The sequence below is a fragment of the Dasypus novemcinctus genome, chromosome 18 (genome assembly GCF_030445035.2).
Source record: "Dasypus novemcinctus isolate mDasNov1 chromosome 18, mDasNov1.1.hap2, whole genome shotgun sequence".
Lineage (NCBI taxonomy): Eukaryota > Metazoa > Chordata > Mammalia > Cingulata > Dasypodidae > Dasypus > Dasypus novemcinctus.
In genome coordinates, this window is record NC_080690.1 from 7,839,498 (window position 1) to 7,865,618 (window position 26,121).

Below are 26,121 nucleotides of genomic sequence, written 5' to 3' on the forward strand. Positions count from 1 at the left end.
GCTTTCTTAGTGGTAGTATAAGGTGTGCTTCCAGGGCGGGTACCACCACAGCGTGCAGAGGCGTTGGGCCCAGGGCGCGCTGACATTCTGCTCCAGTGCAGGGGGGATATGCAAGTGATCAGAGAAATACCCCATCCTCTATTCACTGCCACAGTCAAGTAGTTATTAGCATCTCTGATGGGACAGAAGTGGGGATGACATGGTGAGCAGGGCACGCAAGGGCCCAGATCCCAAGGGGGTCAGCATCCCCATGTGGTCCAAGGCTCTGGGCTTGGAAGCCATGCTTTGCAGGCCCTCCACCTCTTTCAGCCTCAGTTTCCTCATTTGCATCCCGGAGGGCACAAAGTCCTCCCCTCATAGTTTTTGCACTTGGAAACTCACAGCTGCTATAATCCTGGATTGTCCCACAAAATCCTGGCAACAGGAAAGCTTCCCTGGGGGCCGGCGGGACCACATGGGGTGGGCCTCAGACGTGAGACCCAGAAGCAGACACCTGTTTTAAGGCCAGCCGGCCTGTCCTTTCGGGTCACACCTGAGGGACCCCACCCACAAGGCATTTTTCAAGGGGCTTTGGCCCCGCGGGTACTTTGTCAGAAATGCCGAGTTCTGTTCACTTGAAATGTAAACATGCAACCCAGCCGGCTGGTCAACGAGGGGTCCATTTCCTGTCAACAACCAGCCACGGGGTGCAGCGCTCCCTCCCGGGGCCACGGGAAAATGTGTCTCTGGAATTGCTCAAGGCTGACACTCAACTTTGAGGTTGAGATTAAGGAAGGAGCCACCTCCCCCCCCCCCCACAGGCACACACACCGCTGGTGGGGGCCCAACTAGCCACATTCCTTCCGAGGGAGTCGCTAAACAGACATGCTGCTGCCTTGGAGCTCCCAGAAACCGGTCATGCTTGGTTTGGGTGGTGAGGAGGGAAGGCCTTTATCTAACAAAAGAGCACACTTTCCAAAAGGCTTCTTTGAAATTACATTGGGGAAAAAGACACTTAGCAAAGGCGAAATTCTTAAGCTCTCTTTTTGCTCCAAATTGCAGTGGCTCTGGTCCTTGCGATTTGTGTGTTTGAATTCTCGTGGGACACTTGCTGGGCCTATCAAACGTCACAGCTGAGAGAGACCAGGGATCGCTAATCTCTATGGCTACTTTTTAAAAAAAGATTTATTTATCTGTACCCTCCCTCCCCTTGTTGTTTGCCCTCGCGTCTGCTCTCTGTTCGTTGTGTGCTCTCTGTGTCTGCTTGTCTTCTTCCCTTGACCCGTGTGGAGCTGGCCCACGCACAATGCTGATGCGTGCAAGGGGTGCTGTGCCACGCAGGGGTGTCCCTGCATAGGGGAGCCCCACGTGCAAGGAGTGCACCCCGTAGGGAGAGCCGCCCAGCGCAAGAGAAAGTGCAGCCTGCCCAGGAATGGCACTGCACACAAGAAGAGCTGACACAGCAAGATGACGCAACAACAACAAAAAAAGAAACACAGATTCCCAATGCTGCTGATAAGGATAGAAGCAGTCACAGAAGAAGACACAGCAAATGGACACAGAGAGCAGACAACTGGGGGGGGAGGGGAGAGAAATAAATAAAAAATAAATCTTTAAAAAAAAAAGGAGACACCAGGAACTAAACCTGAGACCTCCCATGTGAGAGGGAGGCACCCAATTGCTTGAGCCACATTCACTCCCTGCTTGTTGGTGTCTCTCGTTGGGTCTCCTTGTTGGGTCTCCTTGTTGCATCATCTTGTTGCTACAGCTTGTCTTCAGCTCGCTGCACCAGCCCTTTGCATCAGCTCGCTGTCTTGCTTATCTTCTTTAGGAGGCACCGGTAACTGAACCCAGGACCTCCCATGTGGGAGGCAGGTGCCCAACTGCTTGAGCCACATCTGCTCCCTATGCCTGCTTGTAAAAAAACTTTCTATTTTAAAATTATTTTAGACCTACAGGAAAGAATGCTCCTATATAGCCTTCACCCAACTTCCCCTTCTCCATCCTGCCTCCTTCATTCAAATCTTTGGTATTTTTAAAAAGGCATCAACTAGCAATCAGTAACTGCTGAAGGCCACACAAGGCATTTTTCTGCCTTTTCACTTTGAGTCCTTACCCCAAAGTAAGGACTCTTATTTTTTCTTATTGGTTGGCCATTAAGTATAATTTCTCCACCTGGTTTATTACAACTCACCTAACCCTAGGACAATTAGCAATGTTGGAAAATAGTATAATATTAGTATTATACTAGTAAGTAAACTACAGAACTAATTTGAATTTCCGGCTTTCGCTTTTTCCCGAACGTCCTTTTTTGTAGTTGCTGTTCCAGGGTCTGATGCCAGATTCCACCCTGGTCTCCTCCAGCCGTGACAGGTCCTCAGTCTGCCATGACACTGGCACTTTTGACGAGCAGTAAGGGCTCCTCCACCACACTGGGGGTCGTGTGCATGGGTGTGTCTTACGGATGATGTAACTTTGAGCACTTCGAGAAGGTAGTGTCCTTTGGGTTTCTCCACTGCAAAGTGACTATTTGTCCCTTTTTAACTGATAGGTATCTTGGAGGAGATGCTTTGAAACTAGGCTAATATCCTGTTTCTTCTCAAGCTTTTGCCCACTAATTTTTTGCCTCCATTGGTGGGTCCTGCATACAGCAATTATTACTGTGGCGTTCTAGGATGATTTCCAGGATGATTTTCCATTTTCCTCATTCCTTCTACCTGTATTCATTGGAATTCTTCTGTAAGGACCAGCTGTTCCCTCGCCCCATCTATTTATTTACTGAATTATTGAATTATTTATGTCATTAGGGACCTATGGATTATTTATTTTATTCCATGGTTTGTGACCCAATACTATCGTTAGTTACTTTGTTGTTCAACTTGTTCCTGCTTTGGCCATTTGGGGCTCCTGGTTGGATCCTGTGTCCTCTTTTGGGCACTACCTTATTGTCTTCTCTTTTAAAGGTTGGAAAGCTGAGGTTGCTTGGGGAGCGAACAGGCTCACCGAGGGTCACTCCACACGTTAGGGGGGCTGGGACTAGATCCCAGGCCTGCTGCTCCCCAGTCAGCCTTCTTGCCAGCCTCTGTCCTGCCTCAGTTTAAACCTTTATTATTACCTTTGGAAAGCATTAACTTCTGGCTTCTGCCAAAGAAGTCCCTTTTTTTTTTAAAAAAGATTCATTTATTTATTTCTCTCCCCCACCCCCACCCCCCACCCCCTGCAATGAACCGGTTGTCTGTTCTGTGTGTCTCTTTGCTGCATGCTTTTCTTTGTTCACTTCTGTTGTTGTCAGCAGCACGGGAATCTGTGTTTCTTTTTGTTGCATCATCCTGCTGCGTCAGTTCTCCGTGTGTGCAGTGCCATTCCTGGGCAGGCTGCACTTTCTTTCACACTGGGCGACTCTCCTTATGGGGCGCACTCCTTGTGCATGGGGCTCCCCTATGCAGGAACACCCCTGCGTGGCACGACACTCCTTGCACACATCAGCACTGCGCGTGGGCCAGCTCCACACGGGTCAAGGAGCCCCGGGGTTTGAACTGTGGAGAGTTGACGCAGCAAAATGACACAACAAAAAGAAACACGGATTCCCATGCCACTGACAACAACAGAAGTGGACAAAAAGAACACGCAGCAAAATGGACACAGAGAACAGCAACTGGGGCGGGGTGGGGGCAAGGGGAGAGAAATTAAAAAAACAAAACAAAACAAAAAAAGTAAACCAAAGTGGATGACTTCCATCCCTTGCGTGTTTAGCCTTCAAGGGTCTTAGTGGATCACAGTATGCTTCCTCCCTAAGACAGACATTTGGACAATTTGCCCCCCTCGCCCCAAGCTTCTCTTGTCCTGGTGATCTGAGCTGTGAGGGTGCCCCTCAAATCCAGCTTGTAAATGGGGTCCCTTCAACCATCTGCCATTCCTTGGGTAGTTGGAATATATGCATGTTAGGGGGAGAACACAAGCTCAAGTCCCAGCACCAGTGAAATGACATTGACTGTCACTCAACCCCCCTAAAGTTTCCTTTTCCTCATCCACAAAGAGGGGACATGAATACCTCCCACACGGCTTTAACATGAGCACTGGAGGGAGACTGTGAAGGACCTGGGGCCCTGACGAAGCAGAGCCTCCAGGGAAGGGAGCCATTGGGTTACCTTCTAAGCACCTCCAGACCAGCATTCATTCCCCCAAGAGTCATTGCCAACTTCTGTTTAGGAAATGAGGGTACTGGTGAGGCTCAGTATGATCAGGAAATACGGCACCAACAGCTCAATAACTGAGTCACAGTAAACTCTGCAAATTTTTGCCAACTCAGAGCTAATGCCCCTATTTGTGAAATGTTAGGGCAAGTTGGTGGCATAGAGTATGAACTCAAAAAATAATTGTTGGGGGAAACGGATGTGGCTCAAGCAGTTGGGCTCCCGTCTACCATAGAGGAGGTCCAGGGTTTGATGCCCAGGGCCTCCTGGTGAGGGCAAGCTGGCCCATGTGCCAAGCTGGCCCATGTGGAGTGCCAGCCCACGCAGGAATGCCACCCCATGCGGGAGTGCTGCCCCGTGCAGGAATACCACCCCGTGCAGGAGTGCTGGCCAATGCAGAGAGCTGGCACAGCAAAATGACACAACATGAGACACAATAGGAGAGAAAACAAGATGTTAGCAGAAAAGGGAGCTGAGGTGGTACAAGAGAGTAATCACCTCTCTCCCACTGCAGAAGGTTTCAGGACCTGTGCCCAGAGCTGCCTAATGAGAATACAAGCAGACACAGAAAAACACACAGCAAATGGACATAGGAGAGCAGAGTGTGAACCTAATAGCTCAGACTTATTGAGCTTAACTACGTGCCAGGAATTATACAGAGCTCCTTACATGTGTTTCATTTAAATCTCCCAACAACTCTATGAGATAGGCTACCGATATGTCCGTTTTACAGATGAGACGACCGAGACCTGAGAGGGTCCTTAACCTGACTTTGAAGATGGCCACAAGCCAAGGAATACAGGCAGCCTCTAGAAACTAGAAAATGAAGGAAATGGATAACCTCCTGGAACCTCTAGAAAGAACACAGCCCCGACAACCTGCTTCAGACTTCTGACCTCCGGAGCTATAAGAGAATAAGTCTCCGTTGCTTGGCACCACTAAGCATGAGGTGACTGGTCACGGCAGCAAGGGGAAGCTAACACAGCGCTCTCACCGGCTCTGATGGTGAAGCTGTGGAGCAAGGCCAGCCCGTCAAACCAGTGGTTGTATCTGGTCTCCCCCACCGTGTGCATCCCAGGTCCATTGCGAAGCAGGGTTCCCTGCAGCCATGTTGGAATCTTGCCTGTTAAGAGAAAGGACGTTTAGGTTCCAGTTTGCAGGACCACACCAAAAAACTAGATGAAATGGCTATGGAAGGGAATCAGGGCCCAACATCACTTGCTCACTCATGTCTTCAGCGGTCATGTCTGGAAAATAAAAAACCACATAGAGGACGCCTGGCACTGCGCTAGCCCTGAGGGTGCTGAGATGAATGGAGATTGTGCCTGTCCTCACATTGTTCACAGTCCACTGAGGAGACAGAGAATCAAAGACACTCAAAATACATGTGGAAAGGGCAATGCTAAGGACTCAGCAAGGGGTGCTGCGGGATCCTGGAAGAGAATCTCACCCAGGGTGGGGTGAGAGCAGGAGGATGCAAACTGCTTCCTGGAGGAGGTGGCTTGGCTGACTCTTGAAGGACAGTGGTGTTTGCCTTGCAGAGGCATGAGGAAAAGACTTTGCAAAATTGAGCCATCCAACATGGCAGCCACCAGCCCCAAGGGCGACTGAGCACTTGAAATGCGTCTAGTCTGAACTGACGTGTGTGTAAATGTAAAATATACACACAGGATTTCTAACACTGAGCATGAAAACAAGAATTTAAAATATCTCGTCAGTCATTTCTTATACTGATGCCATACTGAACTGATAATCCTCTGGAGAGGTTGTGTTGAAGTAGATGATTACCATTAATTTCATCTGTTTCTTTTTATTTCGTCAAATGTGGCTACTAGAAGATTCAAAAATTACATGACTGCCTCTAGCAGTGTATTTCCTTTGGAGAACTGTTGGCGCCCCACCCATGTCCCCTTAGCTTCCCCTCTCCCTGAAGTCTGCTTTCTGGAAATACCTGCAGCTCTCTTCCTGGGGTTTTTTGTTTTTTTTTGTTTTTTTTGCCACTGGAGCATGTTTCAACCACACATCAGACAATCTAGATGCAACATGGAAGGAAGCAGAGGTGGCACCAGCAATTAGGCACCTCCCTCCCACAGGGGAGGCCCCGGTGTGGTTCCCGGTGCCTCCTAGAAAGATGACAAGGAGAGAGCGAGTGCAAACAATGGGGGGTGGGGGGGAAGGAATAAATAAAAATAAATAAATCTAGATACAACATAGAGAGTAAGGCCCCCGGAGGCAGTTCTCAATCAATGATGGAAGCTGAATTGGTGGGCAAATACCAAATAACCACCACTTTTTGCCCTCAGTTGGGATAACGCAAGCATATTTAACACTGTCCCTACACCTCCCAGCAGGTTTGAGCTCTTTAGCCCATGGTGGTAAATGGCCTGATAACACTTTTTTCATGACCTTCATTGCCAGTGTTTCTTGGGATCACCTCCTAAATAAACTACTAATACTTGAATCCTTGTCTTTGCGGGAACTAGACCAAGACAGATGCAGTCAGTTCAAAGACCAGGAGATGAGTAAGTGAGGCTAGCTCATAATTTTTAACTGAAGAAGTAATGAGAAATGAGGCTATAGAGTTAAGCAAGGACCAGATGATGAAGGTCAACAAGACCACACTAAGAATTCCGATTTCATCCTAGGAAGAATGGAGTGCTATTGAAGATTAGATTTCTTTTTTACAAGTTTTTTTAGGAGGTACAGGGACTTGAACCCAGGACCTTGTACATGGGAAGCGGGAACTCAACCATTGAGCTACATCCGCTCCCCAGTGAGAAAGATGGTGTATTAGTCAGGGTTCTCTAGGGAAACAGAGTCAGCAAGGAATATCTGTCAATAGTATGCAATTCTATAAGAGTCTCTCATGTAGCCGTGGGCATGCACAAGTCCAGGTTCCACAGGCAGGCTGCAACCAGGGGTTGCAATGAAAGTCCAGAGAAGGTTCTTGACGAGTTCTGGGAGATGTTGGCTGTCCAAAGACAAGCTGGGAAATTCTCTCCCAATGTTGGAATCACTTCCCCTTTTAAGGCATTCAACTGATTGGGTTAAGCGTCACTCATTGCTGATGACAATCTCCCTGACAGATGTAATTATAACCAGCTATCTGTGATTTACCACTGCAGTAAAGTCAATGGTGACTAAACTCCATAAATGCCCTTGTATTACAGTTAGCCCAGTGCTTGCTTGACCAAACATCTGGGCACAATTACCTGGCTGAGTTGACTCAATAGCCTGACCATCTCAGGTGGTTTTTCATTTGTTTGTTTGATTGTTTTTAGGAGGTACTGGGGATTGAACCTGGGACCTTGTACATGGGAAGCAGGGGCTCAACCACTTGAGATACCTCCACTCCCCTGCAATTGTTTTAATCAAGATAAAATTCACAGAAAAGTCATCATTTTAAAGTGTGTGAGCCAGTGATTCTTGGTATATTCACATGATGTAACCATCATCACTATCTAACTCCAGACCATTTACATCACCCAAAAAAGAAGCACCATACTCATTAGCAGCCACCCCCAATCCCATCCACAGCTCTGCCCCTGGCAACCACAGATCTACTTTCTGTCTCTGTGGATTTGTCTATTGTGGACATTTCATCTAAATGTACTATGGTCAGATTTTCAGTTTCAAAAGTTGTTTCTGGCTGTGGGGTATAGAAAGCTGAGAGGAGGTAGATGAGGAGACTGAGGGTCAGGGTAGGAGCAGTAGGAGGGGGAGAAACTGATGGAGCAAGAGACACGGAGGAGGGAGACCTGATAGGACCTGGAGGGGATTGGACATGGGCGTAAGGGTAGGGGCCGACTGAAAAACGACGGCTGAGTCCCCTGCCTTGGACAACTGAGTGAATGGAGGGACTATTTGCAGAGTCCGGGACATAAGAGGAGGAGCAGGTTTGCGGCAGAGCAGGGAGAGAAGATGAAGCTGAGAATATTATAAAAGCCCTAGATATAATAACAGCAAGCGTTACAGAGCACTTGCATACCCAGCACTGTGTTCTAGGTAGAATGGGTCATGCCATACTTGAGGCAACCCTACACAATAGGTATTTTACATCTAGAGAAACTGAGGCTGGGAATGGTTAAAAAACTTGACAGCAGTTCTCACAGCCAGTAATGAGCAGCTGGATATGAAGGCAGAGTGTTGACATGGCCTCTCTGAACAAAGGGTGACACAGGTGCAATCCTTAGTTAGCTGTCTGCCCATGGACAGTGACCAACAGGGCGGGCTTGACCCAGGCCAGAGCCCTGGACTGAAGGTCAGGAGGCCTGTCCTCTGCCGGTTCCTCTCTAGTCCTCAGTTTGTATCTGTTAAGTGGCACAGTGGCTGTAACATCTGGGCGGCTCCCCTGGGGGGAGCTGTGGAAGTGTCCCGGCCGGGCTCCATTTGCAGAGGGTCTGATTCATGGGGCTCAGGGTGAAGGCCAAGAACTTGCCTTTCTAACAAGCTCCCAGGTGACGCCGATGCTGCAGGTCTGGGAACCCCACTTTGAGAAACACTGATCTAAATGTTCTTTGGGGTCAGTTCAGTCTCTTGATTTCCGTGACACTCTTTTTCTAAAATTTCCAAGGATTTCATTAAACATGACACGTAAAGGGAGAGATAACGACATGGCAAAACGTGGCTGCCAGTAGCAGAATGTTAAATTGTGGTCTATATACTTTTTCGCATTGTAAATAGTCTTGGTTGTACATTGTCAGTATAATAAAAACAGAATCTCTGCATATCAGAATTGTGTAATTGGTACAAAATATGGGAGGGATTTCTTTACAGTGTGCTATAATTTTGTAAGGCCAACTACTTACAAGTTTTAAAAATAACCCTGTTTGTATATTTACACTTCGGTTAACATTAAAATGTGACTTGGTTAAAAAACACAAAATAGTGTGTACAATAGGATCCCTTTTTTAAAATGCAAAATTAATAGTAAATTTGTATTTGCTTTTTGAAAAATATTTATATATCTGTATAGTAAAGTCTGTCTTTAACACTCAAAGGAAATATACCCAAATATGAACAGTGCTTAAAAGATGGGAGTACAGTTGATGTTAATTCCTTCTATGTTTTCATTTATGCTCCCAAATTATATATATATGTATACGATTATAGCACGTTATCTTTGTAATCAGGAAAATATATACATAAAAGCATCTTTTCTTGCCAAAGTCTTCCAAACCTGTTCCTAAGATGCCGTCTGCCTTTCTCCCAGGCAGCGCTGCCGTTGCCCTCTCCTTGTGAAAACTATCCAGGCTTGGAAAGATGGAAATGCCTGGGGCCAGCTCCTTGGAGGTTCTGGGGAGGTGGGGGGAGGGGAGGAGCGCCACAAGATGCGGGTCCTGGAGGGCTCAGACCCCGAAAGCACCCTCCAGGGTTGCAGCAGCAGGGGCGTGGCAGCCCAGCAGCCCAGCAGAGGAGAAAGAAGGCAGGAGAAGGGGCAGACGGTGGAAGGCTCGGAGCCCTGGGGGGCCTGAGGCAGGCCCTGCGGCTCACAGCTGAGCATGCCTGTGGCCGGGTCAGCAGGGCCCTGCGGGCGCCTCCCGGGTGCTCTGTTGGCTCTAGGACCTGTTGACATGAATTTAGCATACAGGCGTTTGCCCCAAGGGAGCACACAGCTGGCATGGACACGTCACAGTCTAATCCCTCTTTTAAAGCCTAAGGACATTTATATCACTAGAAGGAAAGCTTTAAAAAGTAACAAGGGACTGTATAACCTAGTGAAACCTCATATAAAATATGAATATTGGTGATATTGCATATACAAGATTTTTACAAAATATAAATACAAATGTACTAGAGAGAAGGAAACAGAAGAGCAGCTATGTACAGCAGGGGAAGCATAGATGAAGAGGTTATGAGTTTTGTTTGGTTTTTGTACTTTACTATTATTACTATTATTATTACTACTGTAATAATGAAAACACTCTAAAAATGATCAGGGTGATGAATGCACAACTACATGATTATACCAAATACCATTGATTATACCCTTTGGATGGATTGATGTTTTATTAATATGTATCATTAAATTGATTTGTTAGGGAAAAAATCATGGTAACACATAAAACCTAAAATTTGCCATCTTAACCTTTTTTTATTTTTATTTTTTATTTTTTTTAGGTACCGGGGCTGGGGATTGAACCCGGGACCTTGTATGTAGGAAGCAGGTGCTCAACCACTGAGCCACATCAGTGCCTGAGTTGGCTTTTTCATTTGTTTGCTTGTTGTTTGGGGTTTTTTTCCTCATAGGAGGCACGGGGAACCCAACCCGGAACCTCCCATGTGGGAAGCAAGTGCTCAACCGCTTGAGCCACATTCACTCCCCATTTTAATCATTTTAACCATTTTTAAGTGTACATTCCAGTGGCATTAGTTACGTTTATAATGTGCTACTAATATCACATCATTAACAAAAGTTTTTCATCACCCCAAACAGAAACTCTATAATGGATATATGGCATTCCTGGGTCTTTTCTCCTGAAACTAGTGAGAATGACCCTCTCTCCTTGGGCACACGGTCAGTTATAATGTTTATAAGCACACGTAGATTTTCACAGAGACTGTGTCTAGATTATGAATCATTTTCCAAATAGTCATTTAATCAGAAAAAAATACATGCATATGAACATATAAAGAGCCCATCTTTTATGCAAAAGTGGCTCATGCTCACCTGTGACTTTGGCCCTCACAGGCTCCAGCTGTTCCGTCTTATTTCTGCCAAATATTATATCCATGGCAAGGGGTGCCGAGCGAGCACCCAGCAAGCAGCGGCGCGCCTGCCCTGGAAGGGACTGCAGCTCCGCTCCTCCTTGCTTTTCCTTTGGCTCTTCTCCCCGACTCCCACCCCCAGGCCACCTTTATATCCTTTCCTTCCTGAGGCTATTTATTTCCCTCTTTTGCTCATGGCCACCTCTGATATTTCCTTCTCCGAGGGCCTGTGTCTCTTTGTACGCTAGGGAGGCTGTGCTGGCGTAATTTATAAGGGCCTCTGGTTGAAGGTCAATGCCTCGCCGGGTCAGAGCTCATCTTTAATCCTCTCTTACTACAGCCCAGCTCACCCTTTCCAGTTTCCTTTTTGGCTTAACCAAGAGAAGAGTGATGTGGAGACAGTGGCCACGGGAGTTTCTGAAGGCAGGGAGAGGGAAGAAGAGGTGTGATACAGGGGCATTTTTGGGACTTGGAGTTGTCCTGAATATATTGCAGGGACAAATGCAGGACATTATATATCCTGCCATAACCCACTGAATGGACTGGGGGAGTGTGTAAACTACAATGCAAACTATAATCCATGCGGTGTAGCAGCGCTCCAAAATGTATTCATCAGTTGCAGTGAATGTGCCATAATGATGAAAGAGGAGGAATGGGGGGAGGGGGGTGGGGTATATGGGAACCTCTTATATATATTTTTTTCTCTTATATTTTTTAATGTAACAATTTGTGTGATCCATGTATCTTAAAAAAAAAGACAATAAAAATTTGCTAAAGAAAAAGAAAAGCTTGGATGAGTTCTGTGTTGGTGGAGATAATTCAATACCTTCTGCTTAATTATGTTGTGGGAAATAACTGGGCCCAAGAGCTGGGTGGTTTGTGATGGGAACAAGAAGAGACCGTGGGATGACCCCCTGACCACTGAAATTGGGGGCAGCACAGAGCTCGGTCAACCCCATGAATTCCCGCCCACTGCAGGGGAGCGCCTCTGGCAGAAATGGGAGATGTTTTGTTTTGTTTGTAGTACAGATACCTGACCCTCCCCCTAAAAATTCACAAGCGAAGAGCACCTTAGTGAGTTTTTTTCTATTTTGAAGAAAGAAATAGATACTGTTTTGTGTACCCATTTGAAAAATAAATACAGGGAACCAAAAACTCTGCTTGGGAATTAGGATGAATAGTCAAAATCAAATTTCAGGTCTACCTTCTAGCCTGGATTTCCTTTTAGGGTTTCCTTATATTTGTACATCTTGTATGTGACGCTGTTGCCTAAAATCCACATTTAAGTTGCTTAAGACTTTGGGTGATGAGTTAGTGAGCAATTGTTGCTTAAAGAAAAACAAAACAACAGCCATCGCCTCGGTGTGTAGGAAAGGAAAAGTGTGTGGTATGGGTCTTTATGCCACACCCAGGGGACAGTCACTGTCCGTTTGGGCTGAGACCGGTGCCTGCCTCACAGGTTGCTTCCTCCCCAGGGCAGAGTGCCCTAGGGGGGGTGCTTCCCTCCTCAGCTGCACTTTCCCATCGCCTGGTTTAGGGTTTTAAAATGCTCGTGCTTGCGGCGCCTCCACTCCAGGTCCACTGTTTAGGACTCTCCAAAGGTGGAGCCCAAGCACCAATATTCCTCCCCACCCCTTGAGGCTTTTTTTTTTGGCGTGCTGTCTGACCTCTGTGTCGTTTTGCTGTGCATTCTTCGGTGTCTGTGCCTGCTCTCTGTGTCCTTTTGCTGCGCGCTCTTCTGTATTTTTGCTTGTCTCCCTTTTTGTTGCATCACCTTGCTGCGTCAGCTCTCTGGGGCATCTGCGGCTGGGTGGCTCTCTGCAGCATGCAGGCGAGGCCGCCTTCGCAAGGAACCCTGGGACACAAACCCAGGGCCTCCCATACGGTAGACAGGAGCCCAACAGATTGGGCCACAGTGCTTCCCCAGGCATCAATATTTTTAAAAAATGTCTCTGGATAATTCTAATATGTGCAACAGATCCAAGGTAAAGATGATACCTGTTGTTGGAGTTGATACTAGATTCAAAGTCCAGCTCTCCCTTTCCTGCTTGTCTGGAGCATATTACAGACCTTCTTTGAGCCTCCATTTCCTGAACTGTAAAATAGGGGCAGAATGAAAGCAGAGTCTCATGGCTTTTGTAAATCCAGGGTCTAGCGCAGTGCCCAACTCCAAACAGACAGCTGTCAGTGTTATTACCCCTTCCTGCCCTTTCCCTTCGACCCACATTTCCTTTGAGTCCCATAACAACTCGCCTGTTTATTATGCTATCTGGTCTAACCATGTACAGCCAGGTCAGATTTATTTACTTTTTTTGTGAAAATGGTGTCCTTGTGAGGTTTCAATGAGAATGTGTGGCCCACACAAAGGGCTCAGGGGAAATCTATCACACTGGGGTGGCAGCCGTGGAGCAGAAGAAACGAGCTCAAGGGTCAGAGATCAGAAGACCCGGTGATTTAATCACACTGTGACTATTGTCACATGACCCCTCTGAACCTCACTTTACTCATTTCCAAATGGGGATGCCAATACACATGTCACAGGGTTTGGTGGGAGGATTATGACATTTTATCAGTGAAAACATGACCATGTTTTGTGTCCATTTTTGTATATAACAATGGCCCCACCCACTGAGCACTTTCTGAGTCCACTGAGTACTTGGCATGTATCAACTTGCTCTGGTTTTAAAATTATCCCACAAGATGGGTGTTCCTAGCACCTTTCTAGAGATGAGAAAACTCAAAGAAGACAACCAGCTTGCTCTAGGTCACACAGCTACTAAGACGTTAAGTTAGAAATTAAAGGCAGACAGCCTGACCTCAAAGTACTTACTCTGACAATTCAATTCTATACAGTTCCTGATGCATATTGGATATTGGGTACTGGCCATATTTTTATTGCACAACTTAATGGATGGATGTGTCGATGGAGGCATGGACCCCGAGAGGGACAATCTTGGGTTCATACCGTTGCCTTGTTACATAATACTGAGGACAAGCTCTCTTTATCCAGGACCCAACCGCACCCCAGGGGCAATTACACTGTGAGCAAAGGTTTTTGATGGTAGTGATGTCAAACTGATCATTTCAATAGATACTATTAAGGCACAGTGAGTTAAGGGGAGATGCTTTGGCTGCAAGCAACAGGATGTCTGGTGAAACCCAGGGATGTGTATGTCAGATGTGAAGTCCTCTGGGGTGGGGGTCCTGGGTTGCTCAGAAGCTCCTCTGAGTCATCAAGTCAGGGCCAAGTTCATCCTTCCATCTTGTTCACTCTCATCCTGGGGCTTGTTCAGTTTTGGTTACCAACGATTGCCTCTACTCCAGGAATCACATCCTCATGTAATATTAGCAAAAGCAGGAAGGTAAAGTAGGGATGAAGGAGGGGTTTTCTTCTTGCATCTCTCTTTTTATGCCAGAGGAAAATCATCCCCAGAATCTCCTGAGCAGACTTTCTCTTACATCTCATTAGCTGAATTGTGGCACGTGACCACCCCTAACCCAACCCCTGGCAAAGAGAAACAAGAGTGCTCTAATTTCTGTAAACCAATCACGAGTCTCCCCTGGGCTGGCACATTGCCCTGAGTCACAGGATTCCATTAGCGAGGAAAAGGGAAGGGGTGAAATGGGAGAGGCAGCCTATGGTATCTGCTCTAGGCAGTATAAAAGTCATTCATTCATTTGTTCATTCAGCATATATTTACTGAGCAATGGCTATGTGTTGAAAATAGAGCAGAAAACAAAACAGAAAAAGAATTTGTGTCTTCTGGGTGCGCACACCTACTATGTGCCAAGTTCTGGGGATATAGAGGAAATTAATGAGACTCAGTCTCTGCCTCTTGGGTTCCCATGATGTTCCTTTTGTTCAGGGGCCAAGGCTGGTCATGCATTTCCCAGAAGGGTTAGGACTTCTGCAGTGATTTACGGGATGCCTTCATTCTCTTTATAAATAGAGATAACAAGAAGCAGCAGCCGCACTTATCCAAGAAGCTCTGGATCCCCAGAGGTCTGCCCCCTGCTTCCGACCTCTTGGTTAACAAGAGAAGAGCAGGACAAGGGACTTGTCTCAGCAGGAGCTGGCTCCAGGACTGCGCAGCCCAGCCTGTGATGACCTCTAGTCGCTGTGTGCTCAGCAAGAGCCAAGCATTGCACCGAGCCTTTTATTAGCAGTCTCAGCTGACCCTACCGCCCCTGCAAGGGAGCCATTGGCAACCTTACATGTACAGCCTCAGAAATATTGAGTCCCTCGGTCACAGTCACACAGGGAGTCAGTGCATATTCTTCCCCACTGCACGGTCATGCTTCCCCCTTTTTTTTTTTTTTTTAAAGATTTATTTTTATTTATTTAATTCCCCTCCCCTCCCCCGGTTGTCTGTTTTCTGTGTCTTTTTGCTGCGTCTTGTTTCTTTGTCCGCTTCTGTTGTCGTCAGCGGCACGGGAAGTGTGGGCGGCGCCATTCCTCGGCAGGCTGCTCCCTCCTTCGCGCTGGGCGGCTCTCCTTATGGGTGCACTCCTTGCGCGTGGGGCTCCCCTACGCGGGGGACACCCCTGCGTGGCAGGACACTCCCTGCGCGCATCAGCACTGGGCATGGGCTAGCTCCACACGGGTCAAGGAGGCCCGGGGCTTGAACCACAGGCCTCCCATGTGGTAGACGGACGCCCTAACCACTGGGCCAAAGTCCGTTTCCCAGCTTCCCCCTTTTGTGAGCTGCCTGTTGGGGAAGAGAAGTAGATATGAGAGCAAAAGTGAATGTCTCACTGGCAACGTCCATCATGTCTTCACCACCTTAAAATGTGACTGGGAATAGAAAAACAAAATAAAAAAAAAAAATGTGACTGGGAACTGGCCAGAGTCTGAGAGGACAGGGGCACCAGGAATGAAGAGGGAAGTAGTGGGTCTTACACAGTGTTTTGGTCCTTTATTGCTGTATAACAAACCACTCCAAAACTTAGTGGCTTAAACAACCACCATTTTTATTACTTCCCACAATTCTGTGGGTTGATTGGGCTTAGCTGGGTGATGCTTCGGCTCTTAGAGCTTGGCGTCCCTGATGTGGCTGCAAGACATACGGTGGCCGGCTGGGATGCTGAGGGGGTAGGTCTGGCCTTCTGCCTCTCCTGGAATGTCTCCTTGAGCCTCTCCGTGGGATCTCTCCAGCAGGGTAGCCACACTTCTTACATGGCTCCAAAGGGCTCTCAAAAGCCAGTGTCTTGGGAAAGAGGATGCAGAAGCTGCCAGTCTCCTTACAGGCTGACCCCAGAACTGGCGTAGTTTTATTTCCATCGTATTCTGTAGGTTAACGCCAGTCACAGGTCCCCCAAGATTCAGTGGGGAGAGGGTGACCCAAGTGTGTGAAGGCCGGGCTCTGGCCACGTGGCTCTTTGGGGGTCACCTTTGGAGACCAGTTACCTGAATAGACCCATCTGAATTTGAGCCTCAGCTCTTGCACTTCCTGAGCGTTCTCTAGTCACTTACTTAAGTCTCAGACCCGCATTTCCAGATCTCTAAAATGGGAGTTACGATATCTGCTTGGTGGGTGCAGATTAAACCAAGTAAGCTTTGTGAGCACAGCAGTTACAGCGCTTAGAAGATAGTAGAGGCTCAAACCATGTTCCTTTTCCTGTCTTTTCTTGGCGAAGAAAGAAGAGCTGGAAAGATCAGCCAATATGACAATCAAAAATATAAATTGTCGCGAGCAGTTACCATACAGAAAGCTCTGGCCCGTCCCTTGAACGAGAAGATACTAAGAACCTAGTCTCAGATTTTAAGTTTCTTCTAACCTGACTATGGGTGAAGACGTGTACACAGTAAGTGGTAACTAATCGTTGCCCCTCTCAGGTGTTCTAGAAGGGGCCAATGGAGGTCAGAGGTGGGAGAGAATGCTCAGGCTGGGAGGGCTCAGAAGGAAGACTTCCTGGAAGAGGGGGTGTGTAGTTGAGCCCTGGAAAGTGGGGAGTATTTGGATGGGCAAAGAGGAGGGGGGCCTTTCTAGGCAGGCGGACCAGTGACAATGGCACAGAGCCAAACTTTGGAGCCGGGGGACAGCCAAGAAGCTAGTCAGCTCCTCCAGGGAGATAGCAAGAGCGAATGATCACTAGGTGAGATTCGTTGAGCGCTCCCTATGTGCCCGGCACCCTTCTAAGCTTTTAACGTAGGAATCACGGCCACACCTATACACAATAACCCTGGGTATAGGTGTTTCAGCCCCATCTCCAGGCGAGGGAAGTGAGGCACAGAGGGTTTCAGTAACCTGCCTGTACGCAGTGGAACCTCCAGGGTCCCGCAGCTGCCATCAGACTCCGCAACCCCTGAGACAAGGCTGGAAAGTGGTTTAGGGATCGGATTGTGCAGGGTTGGTAAGAACGTGGGTTTTCAATTGTAGCCAATGGTCTCCTAAGCCAAGAGATGATATCAAATGATGGCATGAATGTAAGAGCTCAGCTGCACTAGACACATGACTAGTTAAATTTAAATGTAAATTACGGTTGAATTAAATTAAAGCTTCAGTTCCTCAGGTGCTCTGGCCACAATTCAAGGGCTCTTTACCCACCTGTGACGAGGGGCTATCCTAGTAGATGGCGTGCACGTAGAACATTTCCATCATCCTAGAAAGTTCAGTAGGCACTGTTGAGCTCGGAGAGCTGCTAAGATGTCATTTACATGTGAAGGGTGGACAGAGCAGTTATGACCAGCACGACAGGTCAGTTTAGAGGATACGGAGAAGCATGTGGTTGGCAGTGGCAGCATGCTGATTTGTCCATTTGTTCCTTCCTTCACTCATTCATTCATTCATCTGTTCTACCTGGGGCAGCTGTACACTAGAGGTAACCCCAATGGTAGCCGAGAGGCTTCCTGCCAGGAGCTGTGCTTGAGCTGAGACTTAAAGGATCTCAGGAACTGGTCGAGTGGAGAAGATGGCAAGAGCGATACTAATAAGGGGAACAGCCCGTGCAAAGACTCAGAGGCACGACACAGCACAGCTGCCGCACAAGTTGTTCTGGATTATTGGAAGGAAGCGGTGTTTATTAGTTTCTAGGGGCTGCCGTAACAAATGACCACAAACTGGGTGGCTTAAAACAACAGAGATTTATTCTTTCCCATTTCTGGAGGCTGGAAGTCTGAAAGGAAGGTGCCAGCAGGGCCGCGCTCCCTCTGAAGGCTCTAGGGGAGGATCCTTTCCTGCCTCTTCCAGCTCCTGGTGGCACCAGCTGTTTCTCACTTTGTGGCAATGTCACTCCACTCTCCACCTCCGTCTTCACCGGGCCTTCTTCTGTCTGTGTACGTGTCTCTGTGTCCAGATGTCCCTTCTGGAAGACACCGGTCGTCCTAGGTTAGGGCCCACCCTAATCCAGCATGATTTCATCTTAACTTGATGGCATCTGCTAAGACCCAACTTCCAAATCAGGGCACGTGCACAGGAATCAGGGGTGAGGACTTCAAGATCTCTTTTTGGGGGACACAGTTCATCAACCCGTGACGGGGTGTGTTGTGTGGGGGCCATGGTAGGAGCGAACAGGGAAGGGAGGGAAGAGGCGAGGAGGTTAGGACTGGAGAGAAAGAGCAAGGAAGGAGGGTAGAGCGGCAGGGGGCTGGTGTTGCACGGCAGGCTTGACCCATGGCCCTGGGCATCTCGGAAGCCTCCTCCCAAGTCACACATACATGTGCACCAGTTGACCGTGCTGCTTCAGTCGCAATCCAGAGCCTTGGAGAAGAGGATTTGCTTCTCGAGTGTGGAGGCTTGCGTCAGAACCACGCACCATGGGCCCTCGGAGGCCCCAGATGCCCACAGGGAAAGCAGGTGGCCTGCACGTCCTCCCTTTGAGAGAAAGGAAGAATGTGAATATCGGGGTTAGAGGAAGAAGGGATTTCACATGATGGCATGCTCCCTGCTCTGTAGTTTACACACATGACATCCACCGATATTAGCACAGACCCTGTGATGCAATTATCCCCATTTTATAGACAAAGTAAGGGAAGCTTGGTGAGGTTGTGCCCCTCGTCCAGAAATGAGAGGTCAAATATGTGAAAGTGGGATCCCCTTACCCCAGTAATTTTGGGGAGGGAGTGGGAAAGAGGAGGCTACCTTTCTCTGGGATGGCTTTTTCCATGGAATGGATTGGGACTATACATTATTCATGTGGTTAAGAAGCAAAAGCTAAATCCAGAACAAAAAGCTTTTTGTACTATAAAAAACAAGTCTTATTTTGCAAATCTGTATCTCCTATTACAAAGTTGTTATCTAAAACAAGTTAATATTTCCCTTTTGTTCATACATTATCATATCTAAATTATTTTACAGTTTTCCAATTAAGTTAGGCTCTAAATGATGCCTCTAATTAGCCAGGGCGATAAGGTGAGCAGATAACATTGAAATCATGGATAGCAGGGTTCACGGTGACAGGCAAAGTCCCCACAGTACAGAGGTGGCAGCAACTTCCTTGAGGAAAAAAGAGCATCGGTGCTGAACTCCACAAAGAGAATCTGTGCTCTCTATGGGCCTGGCTCAGGAAGCAGGATTTACGGAGTGGTTGGAGAGACTCCCTGGGCCTCCTGGAGAGAAAATGTCCCCACAAAACAAAAGTCCTTAAATTATGTCACTAACATTTAATATAATCCATTAATTCCACAAAGTCCTATCGAGCAGCAGAGACTGACATCATGTTAGGCATTAAAGATAAGAAAGTGGGAAGTCATAGCTCCTGACCTCAATGAGAGCAAAGTCTAATAAGGGAAATAGAAGTGCAAATAATAATTACAGCAAATTATGGTGAGTGCTATAGTTTACATAATAGTAATGAATACAAACAATATGCTGCACTTAGGAGATAGAATTGGCAGGATTGAAATAAGAGGGTATTATAGTAGAAAAAGAAGTGTCTACTAATGCCCAAGCTGGAACCGTCTGACTTTCCACCAATCAAGGAGGCTTGACAAAAATTCACTTTAAAAAATAATGTTTGGATTCTTGTCTGGACCATAACCCTGGGATTTCTACCTCCTAAATAATCTTTCAGACTGTTCCTCTCTTCTCCAGCCCCTCAGTCACTAACCTCTAGGAAGCAGTCTCCTCCTGCCTCAGACCCACCCCTCCAATCCTCCTTCTCTGCTGCCACCAGGTAACCTGGCTGAAGTTGGACCCTGATCATGGCACTCCCCCGTTTAAAATCCAGAGTTCAGTGCAGTGCCTGGCAAATATTTGTGCTAAAAAAATATTTACTGGATGAATGAAGGAACAAATGAATGAAAATGCACTGCAGCGGCCTCATTGTACTACATAGTAATTTAGCAAAATAATTTATTTGGTAATGGAAAAGGCTGTCAATGGATTTGTTCTTTTTACAGACAAGTTCTGGTGGTTTCTCTTTCACTCCCTTTTTTTTTTTTTTTTTTTAAATTTTTTTATTTTTTATTGACTTTGTAATAATATTACATTAAAAATATATATGTGAGGTCCCATTCAACCCCACCCCCCCACCCCCCCTCTTCCCCCCCCCAACAACACTCGTTCCCATCATCATGACACATCCATTGGATTTGGTAAGTACATCTTTGGGCACCTCTGCACCTCATATACATTGGTTCACATCATGGCCCATACTCTCCTCTATTCCATCATGTAGGCCCTGTGAGGATTTACAATGTCCGGTGATTACCTCTGAAGCACCATCCAGGGCAGCTCCATGTCCCGAAGACGCCTCCACCTCTCATCTCTTCCTGCCTTTCCCCATACCCTTTGTCCATTATGTCCACTTTTCCCAATCCAATGCCACCTCTTCTATGTGGACACTGGATTGGTTGTGTCCATTGCACCTTTATGTCAAGAGGAGGCTCAGATTCCACCTGGATGCTGGATGCAATCCTCCCATTTTCAGTTGTAATCACTCTAGGCTCCATGGTGTGGTGGTTGTCCTTCTTCACCTCCATCTTAGCTGAGTGTGGTAAGTCCAATAAATCAGATTGTAGGTGCTGGAGTCTGTTGAGGCTCAGGATCTGGCTATCACATTGTCAGTCCAGAGATTCAAATCCCCTAAATATATCTTAAACCCCAACATTAACTGCACCTCCAGCACATTAGCATGAAAGTCTTATGAAGGGAGATCCCATCTGAGTCCAGATTCATCACACATAAACACCATTTCCAAAGAGGGGCCATCTGTCCTGGTAGTTAACCCCATCGGCCATGACCATAACTCCCATGGGTCTCTTTAGCCCTCAAAGGAACCAATATCTGGGGGTTGTATCTGCTTTATCTGTCTCTCTGACTCTGCTCAGTTGTGCATGAGGGCAAACCTTCTGCCAGCCTCCAGACTCTTTTTTAGAAACTCGTAGCCATATAAACTCATTTCTCCTTTCCATTTCCCCCTTACTTTAGGTCAAACAGCATTTTAAAGTCATGGTATTTTATGTAGACATGGATATTCTGCTGATCCGCATTGAACCTTCCGTATAAGGTCATTTTCCAGTTGCATCATCAGTTGGTAGTTGATAGTGGTCCCTCGTTGCCAGGGAGGCTCATCCCCGGGTGTCATGTCCCGCGCTGGGGGGAAGGCATTGCATTTACATGCTGAGTTTGGCTTCGAGACTGGCCACATTTGAGTAACATGAAGGCTGACAGAAGGAAATTCCCAGGCACAAAGTTGCTCTAGGCCTTGTTCTTATTTTGGGTTTATCAGCTCACAAGCATAGTCATTAGCATCTGGGGCTCACTGTTGAACCCTCACTCCCTCCCGGTCCCCACCACTGTACCTGGGAGACTGTCGCTGCTCCCCTAGGGACCACGACAGAGCACCACTGGCCAGGAACCCAGTACCCCCCCTACTGTGGTTTTTAATTGTTGCCACTATGAGTATATCCAAACATTACCATGCACCCTGGACATATGTTCTGTACAGCTCCCTGTCAGTCATATATCATCTGTCATTGGTATCCCATACCAGTATCCCTCCATTGCCATTGTTGAAACACTCTGTGATCCAGAACTCCCCGAAATTTGAAGCCCAATATAATGTCATGGTCCCTTACTAGGGAATGGCATATAGCGATGAGTTTAAAGGATAGATAAAGAACTTGGATAAAGTTAGATAAAGAACTTAGATAAAGAATGTTGACTTGAAAAAATTCCACATCCTATTTTTTTCTTTTTTTTTTTTTTTTTTTCCCCCCCCCTAATTATTCAGCTTTTCTTCACAGGAGTCCTAGACCACAGCAATGTATATATATAATATACAGCACTCCCACACATCCACCAGAAAACCTTTTCCCTTCCACAGTGATACTCTTACGCCCTATTCATATCATATTTACTTAAAGTGATGTACAGAGTCTGAGACATTAGCTTTCTAACAAGGTGACATCTGTGTTTACATTATGGTGCATACTTTAGGATACACAGTTCTTTACATTTTTAGTTATCCTATGTTTTACATTATGGTTTACATTATCAGTCTGTCATCTCCTATATGTTATGGTGTAATATTACATGTTTTATATCCATCCTTGTGTACTCTCAAGAAACTCCTCTCTTACCCCCCATTTACTTTGGTTCCACACATTTAACGTCCATTTTCCCTTCCACCTTGGTGCCCTCAGTGATAGCCAACCTCCGTTTCCTGAGGAGCCACTTCCAGAGATAGATGGAATAGTGTTCAGGGCCTAACTTGCTCAACTGCCCCAATGCCCTGGGAGCCACCCTTTCTCTCGAGGGATACAGTTCCCTCTATTGGATGGCATTAGTCCTCCCCAGGATGTGGGTCCACCCCCACTCTCACTACTAGGGTTTCTACCCCATGGTGTCACCCACTCTGGCAGAATGAGCATTTAGACATTCCCCAGGAGCCCGTCCTGCATCAGACCCTCCCCTCCGAGCATTCTAAACAGGTAACCCTCTTTATTATATTTTGATATGATTTTCTCGGCATTTTACTCTCCACCAACACCTGACCCTCTCCTGGTTCGTATGCTACCCCTCCCTCCCCCCACTTTTGGGCAACGTTACCCACCCGTCCCTCCCCAGCCACCCTCAAACCCGCAAAGCCCCAAGCAAAGGCAACCCCTTGCCCCCCTTTTATCTCTTCTTTGTGTTCATACTTACCACCATCTCGTCTTAAATTCCACCCCTGCAGACATCGGCTCATATCCTTCCTCCACCCTCCGATTTCCTGCAAGCCTATCGTTCAGTCTCTTGCTATCTAGGGCAGCTTGTTTATTTCATATCATTGAGGTCATGTAGTATTTGTCCTTCAATGTCTGGGTTGCTTCACTCAACATAAGGTTCTCAAGATTCATCCATGTTATCACATGTGTTTGTAGTGTGTTTGTTCTTACAGCCGAGTAGTATTCCATTGTGTGTATATACCACATTTTATTGATCCACTCGTCTGTTGATGGGCATTTGGGTTGATTCCAACTTTTGGCAATAGTGAACAATGCTGCTATGAACATTGGTGTACATATATTGGTTTGTGTTCTTGTTTTCAGTTCTGCTGGGTATATTCCCAGCAGTGGTATTGCTGGGTCATATGGCAAATCTATGGCTAGTTTTTTGAGAAACCGCCATACTGTTCTCCAGAATGGTTGGATCCTTCTGCATTCCCACCAGCAGTGGATGAGTGTTCCCCTTCCTTCACATCCTCTCCAGCACTTGTATTCTTCTGTTTTTTTCATAGCTGCCAATCTTATGGGTGTAAGATGGTATCTCATTGTGGTTTTGATTTGCATTTCCCTGATAGCTAGAGATTTGGAACATTTTTTCATGTGCTTTCTTGCCATTTGTATTTCTTCTTCGGAGAAGTGTCTGTTTAAGTCTTTTTCCCATTTTTTAAATGGATTGTTTATCTTTTTATTTTCAAGATGTAGGAGTTCTTTATATATGCAAGTTATAAGTTTCTTATCAGATATATGATTGCCAAATATTTTCTCCCACTGTGTGGGCTCCCTTTTTACTTTCTTGACAAACTCCTTTGAGGTGCAGAAGGCTTTAATTTTGAGGAAGTCCCATTTATCTATTAGTTCTTTTGCTGCTCGTGCTTTTGGTGAGATATTCATAAATCCATTACCTATTACAAGGTCCTGTAGATGTTTCCCTACACTGCTTTCTAAGGTTTTTATGGTCTTGGCTCTTATATTTAGGTCTTTGATCCATCTTGAGTTGATCTTTGTATAAGGTGTGAGATGGTAATCCTCTTTCATTCTTCTACATATGGCTATCCAGTTCTCCAGACACCATTTGTTGAATAGGCCACTCTCTCCCAGTTGAGAGGGTTTGGTGGCTTTATCGAATATTATGTGGTTGTATATGTGAGGTTCTATATCAGAGCTTTCAATTCGATTCCATTGGTCTATATGTCTCTCCTTATGCCAATACCATGCTGTTTTCACCACCGTAGCTTTATAGTATGTTTTGAAGTCAGGTAGTGTGATTCCTCCAATTTCGTTTTTCTTTTTCAGTATGTCTTTGGCTATTCGGGGTCTCTTTCCTTTCCAAATAAATTTCATAGTTAGTTTTTCTAGTTCCTTAAAGAAGGCTGCATTGATTTTTATTGGGATTGCATTGAATGTGTAGATCAATTTTGGTAGGATAGACATCTTAATAATGTTCAGTCTTCCTATCCATGAACAAGGAATAGTCTTCCATTTATTTAGGTCTTCTTTGATTTCCTTGAACAATCTTGTATAGTTCTCAGTGTATAAGTTCTTTACCTCTTTAGTTAAATTTATTCCTAAGTATTTGATTTTTTTATTTACTATTGTGAATGGTATTTGTTTCTTGATTTCCTCCTGATCTTGCTCATTATTGGTGTACAGAAATGCTACTGATTTTTGCGCATTGATCTTATAACCTGCGACTTTACTAAACTCATTTATGAGTTCTAGAATCTTCGTTGTAGATCTCTCAGGGTTTTCTATGTATAGGATCATGTCATCTGCAAATAATGAAATTTTGACTTCTTCCTTTCCAATTTGAATGCCTTTTATTTCTGGTTCTTGCCTCAGTGCTCGAGCAAGTACTTCTAAGACAATGTTAAATAGGAGCGGCGACAGTGGGCATCCTTGTCTTGTTCCTGAGTTTAGAGGGAAGGAGTCTAGGATTTCTCCATTGTAAACAATATTGGCTTTAGGTTTTTCATATATACTCTTTATCATGTTCAAAAAATTTCCTTGTATTCCAATCATTTGGAGTGTTTTTATCAAGAAAGGGTGCTGTATTTTGTCAAATGCTTTTTCTGCATCAATAGATATAATCATGTGATTTTTTTCCTTCAATCTGTTTATATGGTGTATTACGTTGATTGATTTTCTTATGTTGAACCATCCTTGCATACCTGGGATGAATCCCACTTGGTCGTGGTGTATAATTCGTTTAATGTGTTGTTGAATACGATTAGCAAGTATTTTGTTAAGTATTTTTGCGTCTAGGTTCATTAGAGAAATTGGTCTGTAATTTTCCTTTCTTGTGATGTCTTTGTTTGGCTTTGGTACTAGGGTAATGTTGGCATCATAGAAGGAGTTGGGTAATGTTCTTTCTGTTTCGATGGTTTGGAATAGTTTCAGCAGGATTGGTGTCAGTTCTTTCCGGAATGTTTTATAGAATTCACCTGTGAAGCCATCTGGCCCTGGGCTCTTCTTAGTTGGGAGATTTTTAATAACTGATTCTATCTCTCTGCTTGTGATTGGTTTGTTAAGATCATCAATTTCTTCTTTTGTCAATATGGGCTGTTTATGTGTTTCTAGGAATTTGTCCATTTCCTCTAGATTGTCGTTTTTGTTGGAATATAGTTTTTCAAAATATCCTCTTATGATAGTCTTTATTTCTGTGGGGTCAGTGGTGATATCGCCTTTCTCATTTCTTATTTTGTGTATTTGCATCTTCTCTCTTTTTTTCTTTGTTAGTGTTGCTAAAGGTTTGTCAATTTTGTTAATCTTCTCAAAAAACCAGCTCTTGGTCTTGTTTATCTGTTCAAGTGCTTTCTTATTTTCTATTTCATTTAGTTCTGCTCTTATCTTTGTTATTTCCTTCCTTCTTCTTCCTGTTGGGTTACTTTGTTGTTGTTTTTCTAATTCCTTCAAATGTGCAGTTAGTTCTTCAATTTTTGCTCTTTCTTCTTTTTTGATATATGAATTTATGGCTATAAACTTCCCTCTCAGTACTGCTTTTGCTGCATCCCATAAATTTTGGTATGTTGTGTTATCATTATCATTTGTTTCAAGGTAGTCATTGATTTCTTTTGAGATTTCCTCTTTGAC

The 26,121-nt window shown here is 45.7% G+C and overlaps 1 protein-coding gene and 1 long non-coding RNA gene across 2 annotated transcripts in view; both read right to left on the minus strand.

The window, feature by feature from the left end:
* Positions 1-11,133, minus strand: part of BCO1 (beta-carotene oxygenase 1) — a 34,841-nt gene extending 23,708 nt beyond the window's left edge. Inside the window, exons 1-2 of the mRNA XM_004449491.3 lie at positions 10,843-11,133; positions 5,167-5,295 (exon numbers count right to left, since the gene is read on the minus strand). Coding sequence (XP_004449548.1) covers positions 5,167-5,295; positions 10,843-10,906 — 193 coding nt within the window. The 5' untranslated portion in view covers positions 10,907-11,133. The remainder of the gene's footprint in view (positions 1-5,166; positions 5,296-10,842) is intronic.
* Positions 11,134-17,951: 6,818 nt separating this feature from the next.
* LOC139436940 (uncharacterized) lies at positions 17,952-20,003 on the minus strand. Its single transcript, XR_011646446.1, has 3 exons — positions 19,929-20,003; positions 18,538-18,694; positions 17,952-18,185 (listed from the first exon to the last, which is right to left on the minus strand). It is a non-coding gene; the product is annotated as an uncharacterized lncRNA (long non-coding RNA).
* Positions 20,004-26,121: the final 6,118 nt, after the last annotated feature.